Genomic DNA, 22,033 nt, shown 5'->3' on the forward strand with positions numbered 1-22,033 from the left:
CAAGGATTCTGGACATTATGGGAGCTATCAAAATATTTTGGGAAGGATATATCAGTATTGTCGAAGACGCGCCAACGATTTTGGCTTCATTCGTGGTTGAAATATGATTCGTGATAAGATATACAGTGGCCTGCAAAAGTATTCATCCCCTACCAATAATGGCACATTTCGATGAATTACGAATTATGCAGAAACAATTTTTCCAAATGAACTTTTTTATTCATAAGTGAACAGAGCAAACTAAACACTGTTATAGGTGAAGGAGGTTACATGTCAGGAATACCTGTTTAAAAAAACATGTACAGATCAAAATTCACAAGTTGCAAAAGTATTCAGCCACTTAGATCAGTACTTGATGGAAGTACCTTTTGCAGCAATGACTGCTGTGAGTCTTTTTGGGTAGGTTTCCTTGGTACCAGCCTTGCACCGTGAGATGGTGAAATCTTTACCCATTCTTCACATGAAAATTGCTCTTGTTTGGCCAAGTTTGATGGGGATTGTCAATGGACTGCAATCTTCAAGTCTCACCATAAATGTTCAACTGACTGGACCACTCAATAACATATATTAGTCCCCTCTGGTGAAGGGTTTACTCTGTTCGGTTGTACATCCATCCCACCAGTGTTTTTTCAGATTTTCCGCCCTTCCCCTTTAATGTATTCAAATGAAACTTGGTGCATAGCTTTATTTTTTACAAGTTACAGAACAAGCTTACTTTTTGAGGCGTTTCACCAAATTTTCATGGAGTTATGCCCTTATTGGACTTAGACAATAACACCAGTAGGGGACATATATTGCAAAGCAATTCTCAGAGAGAGCCTCCTCAGTGTCGACGAGTCTGGTATTTCACTCAGGCCAACTGGCACGGTCTTCAAGCAGCCATAAATCATCTGGACTGGTCTCCCATCTCTACCACCTCTGACATCAACTCATCCTGGGAATTCTTCCAAAGTAAATTGCTCTCTCTCGTGCACAGATTTATCCCATCTCATCTTCAGTTGTCATACCCTTCCTCCCGTCCATGGTAAACGGAATCTTGTGGCGAGGCAGTTGCCCAGAAACAACTTGCCTTCGCCTCCTGGAAAGCAAATCCAACGGAAGGAAATCTCATTTCCTTTCACAAAGCCCGAAACAAGTATGTGTCCACCCTCAGGAGAGCCAGGAAACAATATCTCTCCACTCTCAAGACCGAACTCTCAAACCTGTCTCCCTCTTCCAAATCCTGGTGGTGTCTGGTCAAATCCGTTTCTGGTGTTTGTTCCCCCTGCATCCCCTCCCTTACCTCAAACGGCTGCACAGCTGACTCCGCACGTGAAAAAGCTGAATGCCTCAACTCTGTGCTTGCCTCTAAATCTTGTGTCCCAAACCCATCCCTCTATGTACCCACCGTACCCAGTCGTACCCAGCTGCTCCTAGACTCGGTGTCCTTTCCTCCTGACAAGGTGGAAAAGTTTCTGTCAACCCTCGACTCTGATTCTGCAACTGGACCTGACGGCATCAGCCCACTGGTCCTAAAATCCTGCTCTGCCGCTCTATCTCACCCTCTCTTTCTGTTCTCTTCACCCTCTCTTTTGCTCAAGGTCATCTGTCATCACCTTGGAAATCAGCCAACATTACCGCTTTACACAAAAAAGATGCTAAAACAGATCCTTGCAACTACAAACCAATCGGCCTTCTCCCAATTATCAGCAAAGTCATGGAATCCATCATTGCTTCGGATATCAAATCTTTCCTCTTCTCAAATGGCTTGATCTCTGATCATCAATTTGGTTTCAGACCAGGTCACTCTACTCTGGACATACTGCTTCTGCTGTCTCAACAATGGATGGAGGTCCTCAATGCCAAACAGGAAATTAGAGCTGTCTCCCTTGACATATCACGTGTGCCTTCGATACGGCCTGGCACCCCACTCTGCTCACCAAACTCTCCTCCTATGGTATCCATGGAAATCTCCACGCATGGCTTGTGGACTTCCTCTCTAGTCGTAGTCAACGTGTGGTCCTGAATGGGTTTCTCTCGTCTCCCCTTCTTGTTCAGGCTGGAGTTCCCAAAGGTAGTGTTCTGGGCCCTGTGCTTTTTCTGGTCTTTATCATTGATCTTTCTGACTCTTGAAAAACCTCTCTATCTATTTGCTGATGACTCCACTCTCTGCCGTTCCATTCCTCATCCCTCAGATCGGCAGTCTGCAGCCTCCTCACTCTCTGCAGACCTGGACAAAATCACAGACTGGTCAAACAAGTGGAACATGTCTTTCAATCCTGACATATCTCACACTGTTACTATGTCTCTCTGAAAAGACCGACTGGACAACCCTCCCATCCACTTTCTGAATAATCCTCTCCAAGAATTTCTGTCACTCAAGCTTTTGGGTCTCACTATCTGCCATGATCTTTCCTGGGAAAACCACATTTCAAATCTGGCCTCCAAAGCCAGTCGCTGACTGGGCATCCTCCGTCGTGCGAAGTCCTTCCTTGGCACACCTGAGCTCCTCACCACATACAAGGCTTTCATCTGCAGCTCAATGGAATACTATTCTCCCCTCTGGGCCGGTGCTTCTGCCTCACACCTAGCTCAGCTTCACGCTGTTGAAACCAAAGCTTTCAAAATCATTGGAATCTCCCACGATGAAGCTAACTCCGAGGGCCTCTCACTCACTCACCGCAGACAGGTTGGTGGTCTTTCTGTCTTCGACCAACTCCTCTCCGGCCTTGCTGCCCCAGCTCTCTCTGGGCTCTGTCCCCCAAATATTCCTGCAGGTCGCACAAGATCTGCCTGCAACCCTCTTATGGTTAAACTGCCAAAATCAAGACTCTGCTCACCTTCACTCCTCTTTTCTCCTGCCTCTGGAACAAAGTCCCTCACTCTTTTCAATCCTACTCCTCCCTCCAGGTCTTTAAAACAGCTGTTCACCACCATCTCTTATCTTCCCCCATCCAAAACATTGATCTTTTCTACCCCCGCTAATTTCACCCCAGATTCACTTTTTTGAAATACCAACTTCCTTCCTGGAAGTCCTTGCAGACTTGTGTTCCTTGTGTTTTATACTTCTCCCACGCCTCCTCCCCCCAAGCCCTCCCACAGATCTCCCGACTTCCCTGCTCTCAAATGTTGTGTTTATGTGCTTCCCCTTCTCTCCCCAACTTGTCTACCACTTCCCTTATTATATACTTTGTGTGGCTGTTTGATTTTTTTTTTTGTGTGTGATAAATGTTAGCTCTTTCACGAGCCTCGATCCTGCATCCCCAAAAAAAATAATTCTACCTCTTGTTTTTTGTTGTTTTTTTGTTTTTGTTTTTTTGTGTACTGAATCGAGGCTCGTGAAAGAGCTAACATTTACTTCACAAACAAATCAACCAGACAAACAAAATACCCAAAAAGAGGGAGCGGAAGACAAGATGGGGAGAGAAGGGGAAGCACACAAACACAACATCCGAGAGCAGGGAGATGTGTGGAAGGGAGAGGGCCCGGGGGGAGGAGGCATGGGAAGGGGGGGGGGAGGGAGAAGTATAAAACACAAGGACACCAAGGACTTCCTGGACAGAAGTTGGTATTTCAAAAAAGTGGAATTGGGGTGAAGTTAGCGGGGGTAGAAAAGATCAAGGTTTTGGATGGGGGAAGATAAGAGATGGTGGTGAACAGCTGTTTTAAAGACTTGGAGGGTGGAGTGGGATTGAAGAGAGTGAGGGAGTTTGTTCCAGAGGCGGGAGAAAAAAGGAGTGAAGGTGAGCAGAGAGTCTTGATTTTGGCAGTTTAACCATAAGAGGGTTGCAGGCAGATCTTGTGCGACCTTTAGGAATATTTGCGGGACAGAGCCCAGAGAGAGCTGGGGGGGGGGGGGCAAGGCCAGAGAGGAGTCGGTAGAAGACGGAAAGACCACCAACCTGCCTGCGGTGAGTGAGTGAGAGGCCCTTGGAGTTAGCTTCATCGCGGGAGATTCCAATGATTCTGAATGCTTTGGTTTAAACAGCGTGAAGGCGAGCTAGGTGTGAGGCAGGAGCACCAGCCCAGAGGGGAGAGCAGTATTCCATTGAGCTGCGGATGAAAGCCTTGTATGTGGTGAGGAGCTCAGGTGTGCCAAGGAAGGACTTCGCACGACGGAGGATGCCCAGTCGGCGACTGGCTTTGGAGGCCAGATTTGAAATGTGGTTTTCCCAGGAAAGATCATGGCAGATAGTGAGACCCAAAAGCTTGAGTGACAGAACTTCTTGGAGAGGATTATTCAGAAAGTGGATGGGAGGGTTGTCCAGTCGGTCTTTTCGGAGAGACATCGTAAGAGTGTGAGATTTGTCAGGATTGAAAGACATGTTCCACTTGTTTGCCCAGTCTGTGATTTTGTCAAGGTCTGCAGAGAGTGAGGAGGCTGCAGACTGCCGATCTGAGGGATGAAGAATGGAGCGACAGAGAGTAGAGTCGTCAGCAAAGAGATAGAGAGGATTTTCAAGAGAGTCAGAGAGATCATTGATGAAGACCAGAAAAAGCACAGGGCCCAGAACACTGCCTTGGGGAACTCCAGCCTGAACAGGAAGAGTTGTTTTCTACTTATTCAACCACTCCAGTGTGGTTTTACCTTTGTGCTTTGGATCATTGTCCTGCTGAAATGTGAAACAAAATTGGGACGACATTAAAAAAAAAAAGTCTGGTTGTCGGCAACTAATCCGACACCCTTCACAGACTGGTCAAACTGGATCCTCACCTGAGGATAAATGGTGAGGATCCTCATTGGCTTTGCTAGTGGGAACCTCACAAAGTGGGATCCTCACAAAGCCTCACTGGCTTTGCTAGTGGGAATGGTGACTGTGACACCTGGCAAAGGGCGGATGAGTTCCCATAGGGAGCCAACAGCCATCCAGTAAGGAGATGACTCCTAAAAAACACCCATCCAGTTTGGACCGGTTCAAGTTATGCCAAAGACTTTAAAAATGGTACGTGCTGCTTCCTTGCTTGAAAGATAGAGCATGGACAATCCGTCAGTCCCCATCGGTTGGCATCCATGGGGAGGAGGAAATTCCTCTTGAGGAAATGCCCTGCTGAGCATGGTGAGAAAAGCGGCGTCATTGTTATGACATCGCTAGTACCCAGAGTATCCCAGGAAGTGACATTAGTGACTGCAGTTCCCCCAGCTGTGTGTGTGTGTGTGTGTGTGTGTGTGTGTGTGTGTGTGTGTGTGTGTGTGTGTGTGTGTGTGTGTGTGTGTGTGTGTGTGTGTGTGTGTGTGTGTGTGTGTGTGTGTGTGTTTGTTTGTGTGTGTGTGTGTGTGTGTGTGTGTGTGTGTGTGTGTCAGTCAGCTCTATTACAAGCCTTAACCTATGCATAAAAAAAAATTAAAATGTGAATCTCCTCCACAGTTTCAGATTCATGGCTGATTGAAGCAGCTTTTCATCAAAGATTCTCCTGAACTTTGTCCCTTCTATTCTGACGAGCTTGCCAGTCCCTGCTGATGAAAAGCAGCCCCGTAACATGATGCTAGCCACCACCAGGCTTGACAGCAAATAAGAGATGCAAAAATGGGGAATTTCTGGGATCAAAAATATTACATTACAGTGTAACTTACAATTACAACTAAACTAAGAGGAGTATTACAATTAGTAGAGCTTTATATAACACCAAAATATGTTCAACAGCATCAAAGCAGTCTGAGTCAGTCATCCAAAGTCTTCTATCGGGCATCAGGGTAATGCTGCCGGTGTTCATGTCCGACATGAAGCACAAACTGTAGCTGTTCTTCATCTTTCATCAGCAGTCATGATGTGAGTGAGATCCTATCAGATCTGGCCTCCAGATCATCCTGGGAATTCTGAGATCTGAGATCCTATCAGATCTCACTCTCTCATTCTCTCTCTCACTCATTCTCTCTCTCTCACTCATTCTCTCACTCACTCTCTCTCACTCATTCTCTCTCTCTCTCTCTCTCTCTCTCTCTCTCTCTCTCTCTCTCTCTCTCTCTCTCTCTCTCTCTCTCTCTCTCTCTCACTCTCACTCTTACTCTTACTCTCTCATTCTCTCACGCTCTCACTCTCTCACTCTCACTCTTACTCTTACTCTCTCATTCTCTCACGCTCTCACTCTCACTCTCTCACTCTCACTCTTACTCTTACTCTCTCATTCTCTCACGCTCTCACACTCTCTCTCTCACTCTCACTCTCACTCTTACTCTTACTCTCTCATTCTCTCACGCTCTCACTCTCACTCTCACTCTTACTCTCTCACTCTCTCTCTCACTCTCACTCTTACTCTCTCATTCTCTCACTCTCTCTCTCACTCTCACTCTTACTCTCTCACTCTCTCTCACTCTCTCTCTCTCACTCTCACTCTCTCACTCTCTCTCTCGCTCTCACTCTTACTCTCTCATTCTCTCACTCGCTCTCTCACTCTCACTCTTACTCTCTCTCACTCTCTCTCGCTCTCACTCTTACTCTCTCATTCTCTCACTCACTCTCTCACTCTCACTCTTACTCTCTCACTCTCTCTCACTCTCTCTCTCTCTCACTCTCACTCTTACTCTCTCACTCTCTCTCTCGCTCTCACTCTTACTCTCTCATTCTCTCACTCGCTCTCTTACTCTCTCTCACTCTCTCTCACTCTCACTCTTACTCTCTCATTCTCTCACTCTCTCTCACTCTCTCCGTGTTTTATTTCCATCTCGACCTCATCCTCCCCCAATCCACTCTGCACTGCCTCCCCCCATACCCCCACCTACATCCCCTAGCTATTTATCCAGCACATCATCGGTACTTCTGCGAGTCCCCTACTTACCTGCTCTCCGTTTTCCGCGGCTCGGGGACCATCTGTCAGGATGGATAAGTACGAGAAGCCGCGGAAAATCGGAGAGGGCTCTTACGGGGTGGTGTTCAAATGTCGCCGTCGGGACAATGGTCAGAATGTCGCCATTAAGGTGTTTATGGAGAGCGACGAAGACCCTCTCATCAAGAAGGTGGCCCTGAGGGAGATCCGCATGCTCAAGGTATTTCATTAAAATGACGACACTTTGTGAGATGTTTTCATCATGATGAATTAATGAATGTATTCCTCCGTATTGGATTGCAAAGGGAATATTATTATTATACATACATCACCATACCCAAGGAGCAAGGTGTTTGCTGCATCGACCACAGGTATTTCCCTCGTTCTCTTGAATTGTTTTTAACGATCAACTCGACATATAAACTGGAAGGGTACTCGGTAGAGTGGAGATCATACACACCTCCATCAGGCTGAACAGTTTGTTTTGTATCCACTGATAGGTCGGATCTCGATTCTTACCTGGACTGAACCTGAACCAATCTATCAGCTTGTTCTTGTCACTTAACCAACCCATCCACCTAGTTTCGTCAGAATTCCGCAACCTTTTTAAATATCATGCTATATATTGTTTTTGGTCCCATCACTCAATGGTTAAGAATCACTTTAAATTTTTTTTACAGCGTAGCCCATAGGACAATACCATCTAGAACAGCGTTTGTCTGTCCGTTTGTCCCCAAAAATGAACACCAATCAGAGCTGACGATCTGGTCACATGACAGGGGGACACGTTTAGTAACCATTACAGTTGCACATTTTCTTAAAACGAAATATAACAAGTACAGATACATTCAAAGTACACCACCGCCTCCATGCCAAATAAATAAATAAATATCCTCCAGCGTTGCATTAGCGCCATGCAGCTCACAGAGACTGTATTGGGAGGGAGAGGTGTGCAATAATTGATTGATTAATTGCATCATTAAAATTAACAAATAATGATCCTCCAGTACATTATTTTCCTCATCCATTGGCTAATAGCATACCTAAACCACAAATGCTTCATCCGAAGATGTAACTTTTTGAAAATTAATTAAATAAGTCATTAATCGAAAAAATATAATAATTAATTGATTAATCAATATATAATTAATTAATCGATTAAATTATTAATCAATAAATCAAAAATATCCTTTATAGTCACATCACTTGGTCACTGTCATGTCCAAATAGCTTCGTTGCTCAAAAGGTGCCTGAGATATTGTCCAGATGAGAAAGAAAATAAATAAATGATTAATAATGAAAATAAATAAATAATAATCATAAAAAAGGAGATAATTAATTAATTGGCGAATAGAATACCTAAACCACCACCGTTTCATCCGAATTTGTAACTTAATTTTTTTAATTAATTCAGTCATTAATCGAATAATTAAATACTTAATCAATTAATTAATCGATAAATCAAAAATAGCCTTTACACCCAAATCACTTGTTCATTATTGTGTCCATATTTCAGCTTCCTATCTCAAACAATGGCTGAGATATCGCCTGGACAAACAAACAAACAAACAAGAAAGAAAACAAACAAACAAGAAACCAGAGTGAAAAGAGAGTACTGCCATTCAGCGTGCGTCATTGCCGAGCCCCCTTCTGTGCACGGCAATGACGTTATGCAGCACCTGGGGATGGCAAAGGAAAGGTGCGGTGTGCAATAAACAAACAAACAACCGGAGTGAAAACTGAGGACTCCCTTTCAGCGTGTGTCATTGCCGAGCCCCCTTCTGTGCCCAGCAATGACGATTTGCAATGCCTGGAGATGGCAAAGGAAAGGAGAGGTGTACAACAAACAAACAAACAAATGAAAAATCGGTCAGAGACCGAGGACTTGCCGGAATTTACTTTTTTATCGGCCATTTAGGACAAATATGGCGGCCGAACCACGTGACCAATGACATCATCATTAACATATTTTATTCCCCATGGAGAGTTCTTTACAATGAGCCATGTCTCAATTTTTTCTATTCAGCACTTTTGGAGATATGGAGATGCAAAGTTTTTCGGTTTTTCCAAGATGGCGGCCGAACCACGTGACCGATGATGTCATCATTAAAAAAAATTTCTCCACCAGATTATGCCGTCATGTCGCTCAAGAAATTTCATCTTGATCGGGTGAAGTTTTGTACTTGTCGAATTATCGAATTATGAAGTCATAACGGAGGCCTTGGGCCGAAAGAGTTAAAAATTGGGCACAGTATATTCCAGGGCAAGACAAATACGTGTGCAAAGTTTGGCGATTCTACGTGCAACGGTGTAGACGTAGTGCTGCAAACAGACAGACAGACAAACCAACAGATCAACATATTTGCCGGAATCTTTTCCGGCAAGTAAAGGTGGGTTTTCACGGACACGCGAGCGGTTTGCGAAGGATGCGAATGTCGAAAAAATGGCAAAGTCCAACATTCGTATTTCAAAAATGTTTGAAACAGGATGCGAACAATTGACGATGCTTCCGAACCCCCACGCATGTTTGGCGAACTTTTGGAGCCTAAAATACGAATGTTGGACTTTGCCATTTTTTCGACATTCGCATCCTTCGCGAACCGTTCGCGTGTCCCGTGAAAACCCACCTTAACAAACAACCGGAGTGAAAACTGAGTACTCCCTTTCAGCGTGCGTCATTGCCGAGCCCCCTTCGGTGCCCGGCAATGACGTCATGCAGCGCCTGGAGATGGAATAGGAAAGGAGGGGTGTACAACAACCTTCTGTGGAACGTTTTGGTGTCCCAGCGGGTGTCGTACGATAGGTAGGAGGTTTCAGAAATTCCTCAATAAAAGTATGCTTTTGAAATGCGATCGACGTGAACCTTGGTGCCGAATCTGGAAGTGAACAGATGACAATTTGCTGGTTTGATACCATTATAGTTTTACGGAATAATTTGTCGTATTTATACTACAATTACAACTAAACTAAGAGGAGTATTACAGTTAGTAGAGCTGTATATAACACCAAAATATGTTCAACAGCATCAAAGCAGTCTGAGTCAGTCATCCAAAGTCTTCTATCGGGCATCAGGGTAATGCTGCCGGTGTTCATGTCCGACATGAAGCACAAACTGTAGCTGTTCTTCATCTTTCATCAGCAGTCATGATGTGATATATCAGGATATATCAAGTACGGTATTAATTTGTGATTGGAACGATGGTGTTTGGAATGAAAATATAGAGATATTGAGTTTAAAGCAGATTGAGGAAATGACGTAAGGGTTTCCATCCGTGACATTCGCGGATTCCCTTTTGCAGTTTCGCCATTGACTGGATATATCAACATTCAGACTGGGTACGTTTTTTGTCCAAGTCATTCACGAACCTGCTGTCAATGCCCGACATTTGACTGAAGGTGGCACAAGAATGTGGAATTTATTAGTTCATCGTTTGTCATTCACCGTTTTTGGTTTTTTTTACTCGAGTCATTCACGAACCAGCTGTCCATACCTTGTCAAAAAAAAAAAAATACTTAAATTATTTGCTAACTGGTATCTCCACCCAGGTCATACTATCCTCTTCAACTGAAGTATCAAACAAGCCCGGCTATGTCGTTGTTAGACTTTCGGTCTTGTTAAAATTATCGTATCCTGGTCCGGATTCGGATCTTCACCAAAATCGAATCGATTCATCCTTGTCACACACACCTGTCCATAATGTTTCATCCGAATCAATCCATAATTTTTTGAACGATCGTGCTACATATTGGTTTCAGTCCTATCACTCAATGGTGAACTTTTTTTTCTTTTTTTTTAAATAAACATAAATTCTCTGATCCGGATTTTCAGAAAAATCTAATAATTTCGTCCCCGTCACAAAACCAACTTCTCCACCAAATTTTGAACGACAGCGTTTACAACTGTTTGAGATATCCTGTTCGCAAACAGACAGATGTGAAAACATAACCTGCATCTACCTTCGGTGGCAGAGGTAACAGGTATTTAATAAATAAATATCAAATCGCTTGATCCATTTTTTAATCACCTTGTTCTCAATAAACAGAACAGAAATGTGATAGATTTCTCTTTATAACCAGATAGCATAATAAACTGTTTGCTGGAGAGAGTAACACAAGTGGAATAAGTTAATTTAAAATATATTTGGACAAGCACCTGTCGGCAGCAAAAATTGGAACAGATTAATGGGCAGGATTTAATTATAAATTTGGTATTTGATGGTTTCTGCTGTAAATGTGATGAGTTTGTGCACCTGTTTAGATCCAACCTCCCTCCATAGCTCCAGCCACACCTCCCCACATCCAACCTCCCTCCATAGCTCCAGCCACACCTCCCCACATCCAACCTCCCTCCATAGCTCCAGCCACACCTCCCCACATCCAACCTCCCTCCATAGCTCCAGCCACACCTCCCCACATCCAGCATCCCTCCATAGCTTCAGCCACACCTCCCCACAATCCAACCTCCCTCCATAGCTCCAGCCACACCTCCCCACATCGACCTCCCTCCATAGCTCCAGCCACACCTCCCCACATCCAACCTCCCTCCAAAGCTCCAGCCACACCTCCCCACATCCAACCTCCCTCCATAGCTCCAGCCACACCTCCCCACATCCAACCTCCCTCCATAGCTCCAGCCACACCTCCCCACATCCAACCTCCCTCCATAGCTCCAGCCACACCTCCCCACATCCAACCTCCCTCCATAGCTCCAGCCACACCTCCCCACATCCAACCTCCCTCCATAGCTCCAGCCACACCTCCCCACATCCAACCTCCCTCCATAGCTCCAGCCACACCTCCCCACATCCAACCTCCCTCCATAGCTCCAGCCACACCTCCCCACATCCAACATCCCTCCATAGCTTCAGCCACACCTCCCCACAATCCAACCTCCCTCCATAGCTCCAGCCACACCTCCCCACATCCAACCACCCTCCATAGCTCCAGCCACACCTCCCCACATCCAACCTCCCTCCATAGCTCCAGCCACACCTCCCACATCCAACCTCCCTCCATAGCTCCAGCCACACCTCCCCACATCCAACATCCCTCCATAGCTTCAGCCACACCTCCCCACAATCCAACCTCCCTCCATAGCTCCAGCCACACCTCCCCACATCCAACCTCCCTCCAGAGCTCCAGCCACACCTCCCCACATCCAACCACCCTGCCTAGCTCCAGCCACACCTCCCCACATCCAACCTCCCTCCATACCTCCAGCCACACCTCCCCACATCGAACCTCCCTCCATAGCTCCAGCCACACCTCCCCACATCCAACCTCCCTCCAAAGCTCCAGCCACACCTCCCCACATCCAACCTCCCTCCATAGCTCCAGCCACACCTCCCCACATCCAACCTCCCTCCATAGCTCCAGCCACACCTCCCCACATCCAACCTCCCTCCATAGCTCCAGCCACACCTCCCCACATCCAACCTCCCTCCATAGCTCCAGCCCCACATCCAACCTCCCTCCATAGCTCCAGCCACACCTCCCCACATCCAACTTCCCTCCATAGCTCCAGCCACACCTCCCCACATCCAACCTCCCTCCATAGCTCCAGCCACACCTCCCCACATCCAACCTCCGTCCATAGCTCCAGCCACGCCTCCCCACATCCAACCTCCCTCCATAGCTCCAGCCACACCTCCCCACATCCAACCTCCCTCCATAGCTCCAGCCACACCTCCCAACATCCAACCACCCTCCATAGCTCCAGCCACACCTCCCCACATCAAACCTCCCTCCATAGCTCTAGCCACACCTCCCCACATCCAACCTCCCTCCATAGCTCCAGCCACACCTCCCCACATGCAACCTCTCTCCATAGCTCCAGCCACACCTCCCCACATCCAACCTCTCTCCATAGCTCCAGCCACACCTCCCCACAGCCAACCACCCTCCATAGCTCCAGCCACACCTCCCCACATCCAACCTCTCTCCATAGCTCCAGCCACACCTCCCCACATCCAACCTCCCTCCATAGCTCCAGCCACACCTCCCCACATCCAACCTCCCTCCACGCCCCACGCCTCCCCGAATCCAACAACTACCCACGCCCCTCTCTCCACATCCAACCTCCCTCGATAGTCCTAGCCACACCTCCCCACATTTAACCTCCCTCCATAGCTCCAGCCACACCTCCCCACATCCAACCTCCCTCCATAGCTCTGGCCATATCCAACCTCTCCCCACAACCCCCTGCCCCCTCCCCACATACAACCTCCCCCCATTCCCCCTGCCTCCCCATATCCAACCTCTCCTCCCCCCCCCCCCCCCCCCCCCCATTCTCCTACGCTCCCCATATCCAACCGCCCTCCATAGCTCTGGCCACATCCAAGACACATGAAAGCCGCTTGGAGTTTGCAAAAAAGCACCAAAAGGACTCTCAGACTGTGAGAAACAAGATTCTGTGGGCTTTCATGTGTCTTTCACTGAGGAGAGGCTTCCGTCTGGCCACTCCGCCATAAAGCCCAGATCGGTGGAGTGTTGCAGTGATGGTTGTCCTTCTGGAAGTTTCTCCCATCTCCACACAGGATCTCTGGAGCTCAGCCAGAGTGACCATCGGGTTCTAGATCACCTCTCTTACCAAGGCCCTTCTCCCCCGATTGCTCAGTTTGGCCGGGGGGCCAGCTCTAGGAAGAGTCCTGGTTGTTCCAAACTTCTTCCATTTAGGAATTATGGAGGCCACTGTGCTCCTGGGAACCTTCAATGCAGCAGAAAAAAATTTTCGGCTTCCCCAGATCTGTGCCTCAACACAATCCTGTCCCTGAGCTCTGCAGGCAGTTCCTTCGACCTCAGAGCTTGGTTTTTAATCTGATATGCATTGTCAGCTGTGAGACCTTATATCGACAGATGTGTGCCTTTCCAAATCATGTCCAATCAATTGAATTTACCACAGGTGGACTCCAATCAAGGTGTAGAAACATCTCAAAGATGATCAAGAGAAATGGGAGGCACCTGAGCTAAATTTCAAGTGTCATAGCAAAGGGTATGAATACTTATGTCAATGTGATATTTCATTTTTTTCTTTTTAATAAATTTGCAAAACTTTCTAAAATCCTGTTTTCTCTTTGTCATTATGGGGTATTGAGTGTATATTGATGAGGGAAAAAATGAATTTAAACGATTTCAGCATACGGCTGCAACATAACAAAATGTGAAAAAAGTGAAGGGGTCTGAATACTTTCTGAATGCACTGTACACTGCATGGCCAAAAGTATGTGGACACCAGAACATCACACATCTCATTTCAAAAACATGGGCATTAATATGGAGTTCGTCCCGTCCCCCCCCCCCCCCCCCCCCGTCCCCCATTTTCTGCTATAACAGCCTCCACTCTTCTGGAAAGGCTTTCCACTAGATGTTGGAACAATGCTGCGGAGATTTGCTTCCATTCAGCCATAAGAGCATTAGTGAGGTTGGCACTGAAATTTGGCGATTAGGCATGGCTCGCAGTCGGCGTTCCAATTCATACTAAAGATGTTCAGTGGGGTTGCGGTCAGGACTCTGTGCAGGCCAGTCAAGTTTTTCCACACAGATCTCAACATACAATTTCTGTATTGACTTCGCTTTGTGCACGGGGCCATTGTCATGTTGAAACAGGAAAGTGCCTTCCCCAAACTGTTTCCACAAAGTTGGAAGCACACAATCATCTAGAATGTCATTTTATGCTGTAGTGTTAAGATTTCCCTTCACTGGAACTAAGGGGCCTAGCCCGAACCATGAAAAACAGCCCCAGACCATTATTCCTCCTCCACCAAACTTTAGAGTTGGCACTATGCATTCGGGCAGGTAGCGTTCTCCTAGCATCCGCGAAACCCAGATTAGTCCGTCAGACTGCCAGATGGTGAAGCGCGATTCATCATTCCAGAGAACACGTTTCCACTGCTCCAGAGTCCAATGGCGGCAAGCTTTACACCACTCCAGCCGACGCTTGCCATTGCACATGATCTTAGGCTTGTGTGTGGCTGCTCGACCATGGAAACCCATTTCATGAAGCTCCCGACGAACAGTTGTTGTGCTGATGTTGCTTCCAGAGGCAGTTTGGATCTCGGTTGTGAGTGTTGCAACCGAGGACAGTCTATTTTTACGCACTACGCACTTTAGCACTCGGCGGTTCCGTTCTCTGAGCTTGTCTGGCCGACCACTTCGCGGCTGAGCTGTTGTTGCTCCGAGACGTTTGCACTTCACAATAACAGCACTTACAGTTGACTGGGGCAGCTCTAGCAGGGCAGAAATTTGACGAACTGACTTGTTGGAAAGGTGGCAACCTATGACGGTGCCACATTGAAAAGCACTGAGCTCTTCAGTACGGCCCATTATACTGCCAATGTTTCTCTTTGGAGATTGCATGGCTGTGTAGTGTGTACTTGATTATATATACCTGTTAGCAATGGGTGTGGCTGAAACAGCAGAATCCACTAATTAGAAGGGGTGTCCGCATACCTGTGGCCATGTGGTGTACCTTTGCCTTCTCAGTGATAGTCAGAGCAGGAATTGTTGTAATTTGATCAGGGTGCCGGTGATAAGTTGCCTGGTTACTGTTCATAAATATCTAATCTTCATACTCTTCATCAGAGTAGTCGCACAGTAGTCTCACAATAGTCCAGGAAATGCCGTGGTTTTTTAATTCCTCAAAAGATAGGTATATACAGTCACGTGAAAAAGTAAGTACACCCCATGTAAAGTTTTGACTTTTTCAACATATTTCAACATACAGCTATTTGATCTTAATTTCAACAATATTGATAGATAAAGGTGATATACTAGAACAAATATCATGAAACATTTACATTTTGTAGTCCATTGTATATTTTAAATAAACATAAATGCAAATTTCGCATGTGGCAAAAGTAAGTACACCCTTGGCTCGAATAAGTGGTATTGCCCCTTTGGCAGAAACAACCTCAAGTAGGCGTTTCTTATAACTGTCTACCAGTCTCTGACATCGACTGGGAGAAATTTTTGCCCACTCCTCCATGCAGAATTCTTTGAGCTGTGCAATGTTTGAGGGGTTTCCTGCATGCACAGCTTGTTTCAAATCCCCCCACAACATCTCGATGGGATTTAGATGCAGGCTTTGACTTGGCCATTCCAGAACCCTCCATTTCTTTCTTTTCAGCCATTCCTTGGTGGATTTACTGGTATGTTTAGGGTCATTGTCATGTTGCAAGGTCCACCTTCGGTTGAGCTTCAACTTCCGACAGATGGCCTCACATTATCCTCAAGCACCCTCTGGTACAATGAAGAATTAATAGTGGATTCTATGATGGTGAGCTGCCCAGGCCCTGATGCAGCAAAGCTGCCCCCAAACCATAATATTTCCACCACCATGCTTTACAATTGGTATCAGGTTCTTGTGGTCAAATGCTGTCTTTGGTTTTCGCCAAACATGTCTTCTGGTACTGTGGCCAAATAGCTCTACCTTTGACTCATCTGTCCAGAGCACATTGTTCCAGAAGTGCTGGTCTTTGCCTGGGTGTTCATTGGCAAACTTTAGTCTTGCCCTGATGTTCTTTCTGGACAGCAAAGGTTTCCTCCTGGCACACCTCCCATGTAGATCAAATTTGTGCAGCCTCTTTCTCATGGTAGACTCGTGCACTTTGACATCAACAGTGGCAAGAGCTACCTGTTGGTCCCGTGATGACATTCTGGGGTTCTTCGAGACTTCTTTCACCATATTGCGGTCTGCTCACGGGTTGAACTTGCTGGGGCGGCCTGGCCTGAACAAGTTGGCAGATGTTTGGATTCTTCTCCACTTGTAGATGATCTTCTGGACAGTCGAATGATTGATTTCAAATTGTTTGGAGATCTCTTTTTAAGTCCCTTCCCAGACTCGTAGGCGTCTATAACCTTCTTTCTGAAGGCCTCAGAGAGCTCTTTTGATCTAGGCATGGTGACGCCGCACACTTCAACAACAAAGAGCAAACGAAACTAAATGTCTGAGGTTTAAATAAGACAGGTTCCTCCAAGATCCTCTCTAACGGTGTTCTAATCATTTGCACTTGAGCTGATGCACCTCATTCTAATGTTAGGTATTTGAAGTCGTGAGAAATCTAGGGGTGTACTTACTTTTTCCACATGCGAAATTTGCATTTATGTTTATTTAAATTATACAATGGACTACAAAATGTAAATGTCTCATGGTATTTGTTATATTATATCACCTTTATCTATCAATATTGTTGAAATGAAGATCAAATAGCTGCATGTTGAAATATGTTGAAAAAGTCAAAACTTTACATGGGGTGTACTTACTTTTTCACGTGACTGTATAAATAAAGGTAGGAGAAATATTTCCTTTTCATTACACATTTAGACCTACTTACCTATTGAATAAATACACCGCCAAACTCAACGCCAAACAGGAAATTAGAGCTGTCTCCCTTGACATTTCACGTGCCTTCGATACGGTCTGGCACCCTGCTCTGCTCACCAAACTCTCCTCCTTTGGTATCCATGGAAATCTCCACGCATGGCTGGCGGACTTCCTCTCTGGTCGTAGTCAACGTGTGGCCCTGAATGGGTTTCTCTCATCTCCTCTTCCTGTTCAGGCTGGAGTTCCCCAAGGTAGTGTTCTGAGCCCTGTGCTTTTTCTGGTCTTCATCAATGATCTCTCTGACTCTCTTGAAAATCCTCTCTATCTCTTTGCTGACGACTCTACTCTCTGTCGCTCCATTCCTCATCCCTCAGATAGGCAGTCTGCAGCCTCCTCACTCTCTGCAGACCTGGACAAAATCACAGACTGGGCAAACAAATGGAACATGTCTTTCAATCCTGATAAATCTCACACTCTTACGATGTCTCTCCGAAAAGACCGACTGGAAAACCCTCCCATCTACTTTCTGAATAATCCTCTCCAAGAAGTTCTGTCACTCAAGCTTTTGGGTCTCACTATTTGCCATGATCTTTCCTGGGAAACCACAAATCTGGCCTCCAAAGCCAGTCGCCGACTGGGCATCCTCCGTCGTGCGAAGTCCTTCCTTGGCACACCTGAGCTCCTCACCACATACAAGGCTTTCATCCGCAGCTCTATGGAATACTGCTCTCCCCTCTGGTCTGGTGCTCCTGCCTCACACCTAGCCCGTCTTCACGCTGTTGAAACCAAAGCGTTCAGAATCATTGGAATCTCCCGCGATGAAACTAACTCCAAGGGCCTTTCACTCACTCACTGCAGGCACGTTGGTGGTCTTTCTGTCTTCTACCGACTCCTCTCTGGCTTTGCCCCCCCAGCCCTCTCTGGGCTCTGCCCCCCAAATATTCCTACAGGTCGCACAAGATCTGCCTGCAACCCTCTTATGGTTAAACTGCCAAAATCAAGACTTTCTGCTCACCTTCACTCCTTAATTCCTCTTTTGTCCCACCTCTGGAACAAACTCCCTCAGTCTCTTCAATCCCACTCCACCCTCCAGGTCTTTAAAACAGCTGTTCACCACCATCTCTTATCCTCCCCCATCCAAAACCTTGATCTTTTCTACCCCCGCTAAATTCGGTCCCCTTGTGTTTTATACCTCTCCCCCCCCCCCCCCCCCCTCCCCATCCCACGCCTCCTGCCCCCAAGCCCTCTCCCTCCCACACTTCTCCCTGCTCTCAAATGTTGTGGTTGTGTGCTTCCCCTTCTCTCCCCATCTTGGCTTCCGCTCCCTCTTTTTGTATATTTTGTTTGTCTGGTTGATTTGTTTGTGAAATAAATGTTAGCTCTTTCACGAGCCTCGATTCAGTTTACAAAAAACCGAAACCTCGCTGTGGCCTGGACTATTGTTGGTATCCGCATGGTATAACACTGAACACCCTCTAGGATTGTCCTCATGGATTGATTGCACATAAACTGCTGGTTCTGTCTCCCTCATTTCAGACCCAGCTGGGGTGTGTGTGTTTGTGTTTGTGTTTGTGTGTGTGTGTGTGTGTGTGTGTGTGTGTGTGTGTGTGTGTGTGTGTGTGTGTGTGTGTGTGTGTGTGTGCCCGTGATGTACCGAAGTTTGTTCACTGCACTATGAAAATATAGGTCGATAGAGGTTTACAGGGGGGTCAAAGTGGTCCAGGTTTGACCTCCCAAAATAGATATTTCCTTTTTTTCTCTGAAACTACAAACACACTTTCGATTAAACTTGACCACAACCTTAATCACCCTTGTTTTACCAAAGTTTGTTCACGCCATTAAAAAAAAATCGGGTCGTGAGGGGGTGCACTGGGGGGTTACCCCCCAAAATAGGTATTTCCTTTTTCTAAGAAACTGCACATACAATTCCAATGAAACTTGACCACGACATTCCGTTCATCAAGTTCGTTTATTGTGTGTGTGTGTGTGTGTGTGTGTGTGTGTGTGTGTGTGTGTGTGTGTGTGTGTGTGTGTGTGTGTGTGTGTGTGTGTGTGTGTGTGTGTGTGTGTGTGTGTGTGTGTGTGTGTGTGTGTGTGTGTGCGCTTGGTGTCAATATTGTAATGTGGATGTTGCTCGTTGCTGTCCCTCTCCCCTCGTATCAACGTCCTGAATTTCCTTGTATTCACGAGAATGTTTCACCGACTCTGTAAATACAGCTCAAAACTAGAACGTCACTCAGTGGAGACCAGACCTCCACCAGGCCGAACAGTTTGATTTGTATCCCACTGATGGGCCGGATCTGGATTCGGACCTGAACCAAAATATTATCGGCTTGTTATTGTCGCCGAACCAACTCATACACCAAGTTTAGTCATAACTCGTCGATAACTTTTTAAAATCTCATGTTATATATCGCTTTTCGTACGATCTCTCAATGGTGACGAATCACTTAAAATTAAATAATTCTCATATCCGAATCCAGATTCAGATCTTCACCAAAATCGAACGTATTTGTCATTGTCAGACACCCAACCGGTCCACCAAGTTTCGTCCAAATCCGTCCATAACTTTTTGAGATATCCTGCTATGTATCGTTTTTGGCCCCATCACCCAATGATGAAGAATTACTTTAAAACTTCTAGTAGCCGGATCCGGAACTTCACCAAAATCTAATCATTTCGGCCGTGTCCGTCAACACCGTTTTGGGATATCTTGTTCACAGACAGACAGGAAGACAGGGGTGAAAACATAACCTCCATACACCTTTGGTGGTGGAGGTAATAATTGTGTTCGATGTAAATATCTCAAAAACAATTTCGGTCTTGCAAGCAACGTAGGCCTATGATGCGAGGCCATCATAGGCCATCACTTCCGCATCACACGTGGGCCATCACTTCCGCATCACACGTAGGCCATCACTTCCGCATGGAGTCGCTCGAGATAGAAAAATTGGTGACCCTGGAAAATCCTCCCTCGCTGGAAATAATATCTCAAACAAAGCTCACAACATTCGCTCCTCAAAATATCACAACAACAATAATATCTCAAACAAAGCTCACAACATTCGCTCCTCAAAATATCACAACAACAATAATATCTCAAACAAAGCTCACAACATTCGCTCCTCAAAATATCACAACAACAATAATATCTCAAACAAAGCTCACAACATTCGCTCCTCAAAATATCACAACAACAATAATATCTCAAACAAAGCTCACAACATTCGCTCCTCAAAATATCACAACAACAATAATATCTCAAACAAAGCTCACAACATTCGCTCCTCAAAATATCACAACAACAATAATATCTCAAACAAAGCTCACAACATTCGCTCCTCAAAATATCACAACAACAATAATATCTCAAACAAAGCTCACAACATTCGCTCCTCAAAATATCACAACAACAATAATATCTCAAACAAAGCTCACAACATTCGCTCCTCAAAATATCCCAACAACAATAATATCTCAAACAAAGCTCACAACATTCGCTCCTCAAAATATCACAACAACAATAATATCTTAAACATAGCTCACAACTTTCGCTCCTCAAAATATCACAATACCAATACTATCTCAAACAAAGCTCACAACATTCGCTCCTCAAAATATCACAACAACAATAATATCTCAAACAAAGCTCACAACATTCGCTCCTCAAAATATCACAACAACAATAATATCTCAAACAAAGCTCACAACATTCGCTCCTCAAAATATCACAACAACAATAATATCTCAAACAAAGCTCACAACATTCGCTCCTCAAAATATCACAACAACAATAATATCTCAAACAAAGCTCACAACATTCGCTCCTCAAAATATCACAACAACAATAATATCTCAAACAAAGCTCACAACATTCGCTCCTCAAAATATCACAACAACAATAATATCTCAAACAAAGCTCACAACATTCGCTCCTCAAAATATCACAACAACAATAATATCTCAAACAAAGCTCACAACATTCGCTCCTCAAAATATCATAACAACAATAATATCTCAAACAAAGCTCATAACATTCGCTCCTCAAAATATCACAACAACAATAATATCTCAAACAAATCTCACAACATTCGCTCCTCAAAATATCACAACAACAATAATATCTCAAACAAAGCTCACAACATTCGCTCCTCAAAATATCACAACAACAATAATATCTCAAACAAAGCTCACACCATTCGCTCCTCAAAATATCACAACAATAATAATATCTCAAACAAAGCTCACACCATTCGCTCCTCAAAATATCACAACAATAATATCTCAAACAAAGCTCACACCATTCGCTCCTCAAAATATCACAACAACAATAATATCTCAAACAAAGCTCACAACATTCGCTTTTTTTTTCTTTTTTTTTCTTTTTTTTTTGTATACAAGATCGAGGCTCGTGAAAGAGCGAACATTAATCACACAGAAAGACAAACAGACACACAAAACAAATAACATCGGGAGCGGTAGACAAGATGGGGAGAGAGGGGGAAGGACACAAACACAACATTTGAGAGCAGGGACCGAGAGACATGGAGACATCGAGAGAACTGTGGGAGGGAGAGGGCTTTGGGGGGAGGCATGGGAAGGGGGGGGGGGGGGGGTGGGAGAGGTATAAAACATATGGACACTGCCAAGACTTCCAGGAAAGAAGTTGGAATTTCAAACAAGGTGGATCTGGGGTGAATTAGTGGGGGTAGAAAAGATCAAGGTTTTGGATGGGGGAAGATAAGAGATGGTGGTGAACAGCTGTTTTGAAGACCTGGAGGGAGGAGTGTGATTGAAGTGAGTGTGGGAGTTTGTTCCAGAGGCGGGAGAAAAGAGGAATGAAAGAGTGAAGGTGAGTAGAAAGTCGAGATTTCGGCAGTTTAACCATCAGAGGGTGGCTGGCAGATCTTGTGCGACCTGTAGGAATATTTGGGGGACAGAGCACAGAGAGAGCTGGGGGAGCAAGGCCGG

General features: G+C 45.5%; 1 protein-coding gene across 1 annotated transcript in view; it reads left to right on the plus strand.

The window, feature by feature from the left end:
* Window positions 1-6,793: 6,793 nt before the first annotated feature.
* Window positions 6,794-22,033, plus strand: part of LOC137429779 (cyclin-dependent kinase-like 1) — a 104,351-nt gene continuing 89,111 nt past the window's right edge. Inside the window, exon 1 of the mRNA XM_068120016.2 lies at window positions 6,794-6,961. Within this exon, the coding sequence (XP_067976117.2) occupies window positions 6,794-6,961 (168 nt within the window). The remainder of the gene's footprint in view (window positions 6,962-22,033) is intronic.

Source organism: Myxine glutinosa, chromosome 6, assembly GCF_964187855.1.
Source record: "Myxine glutinosa chromosome 6, kmMyxGlut1.1, whole genome shotgun sequence".
NCBI lineage: Eukaryota > Metazoa > Chordata > Myxini > Myxiniformes > Myxinidae > Myxine > Myxine glutinosa.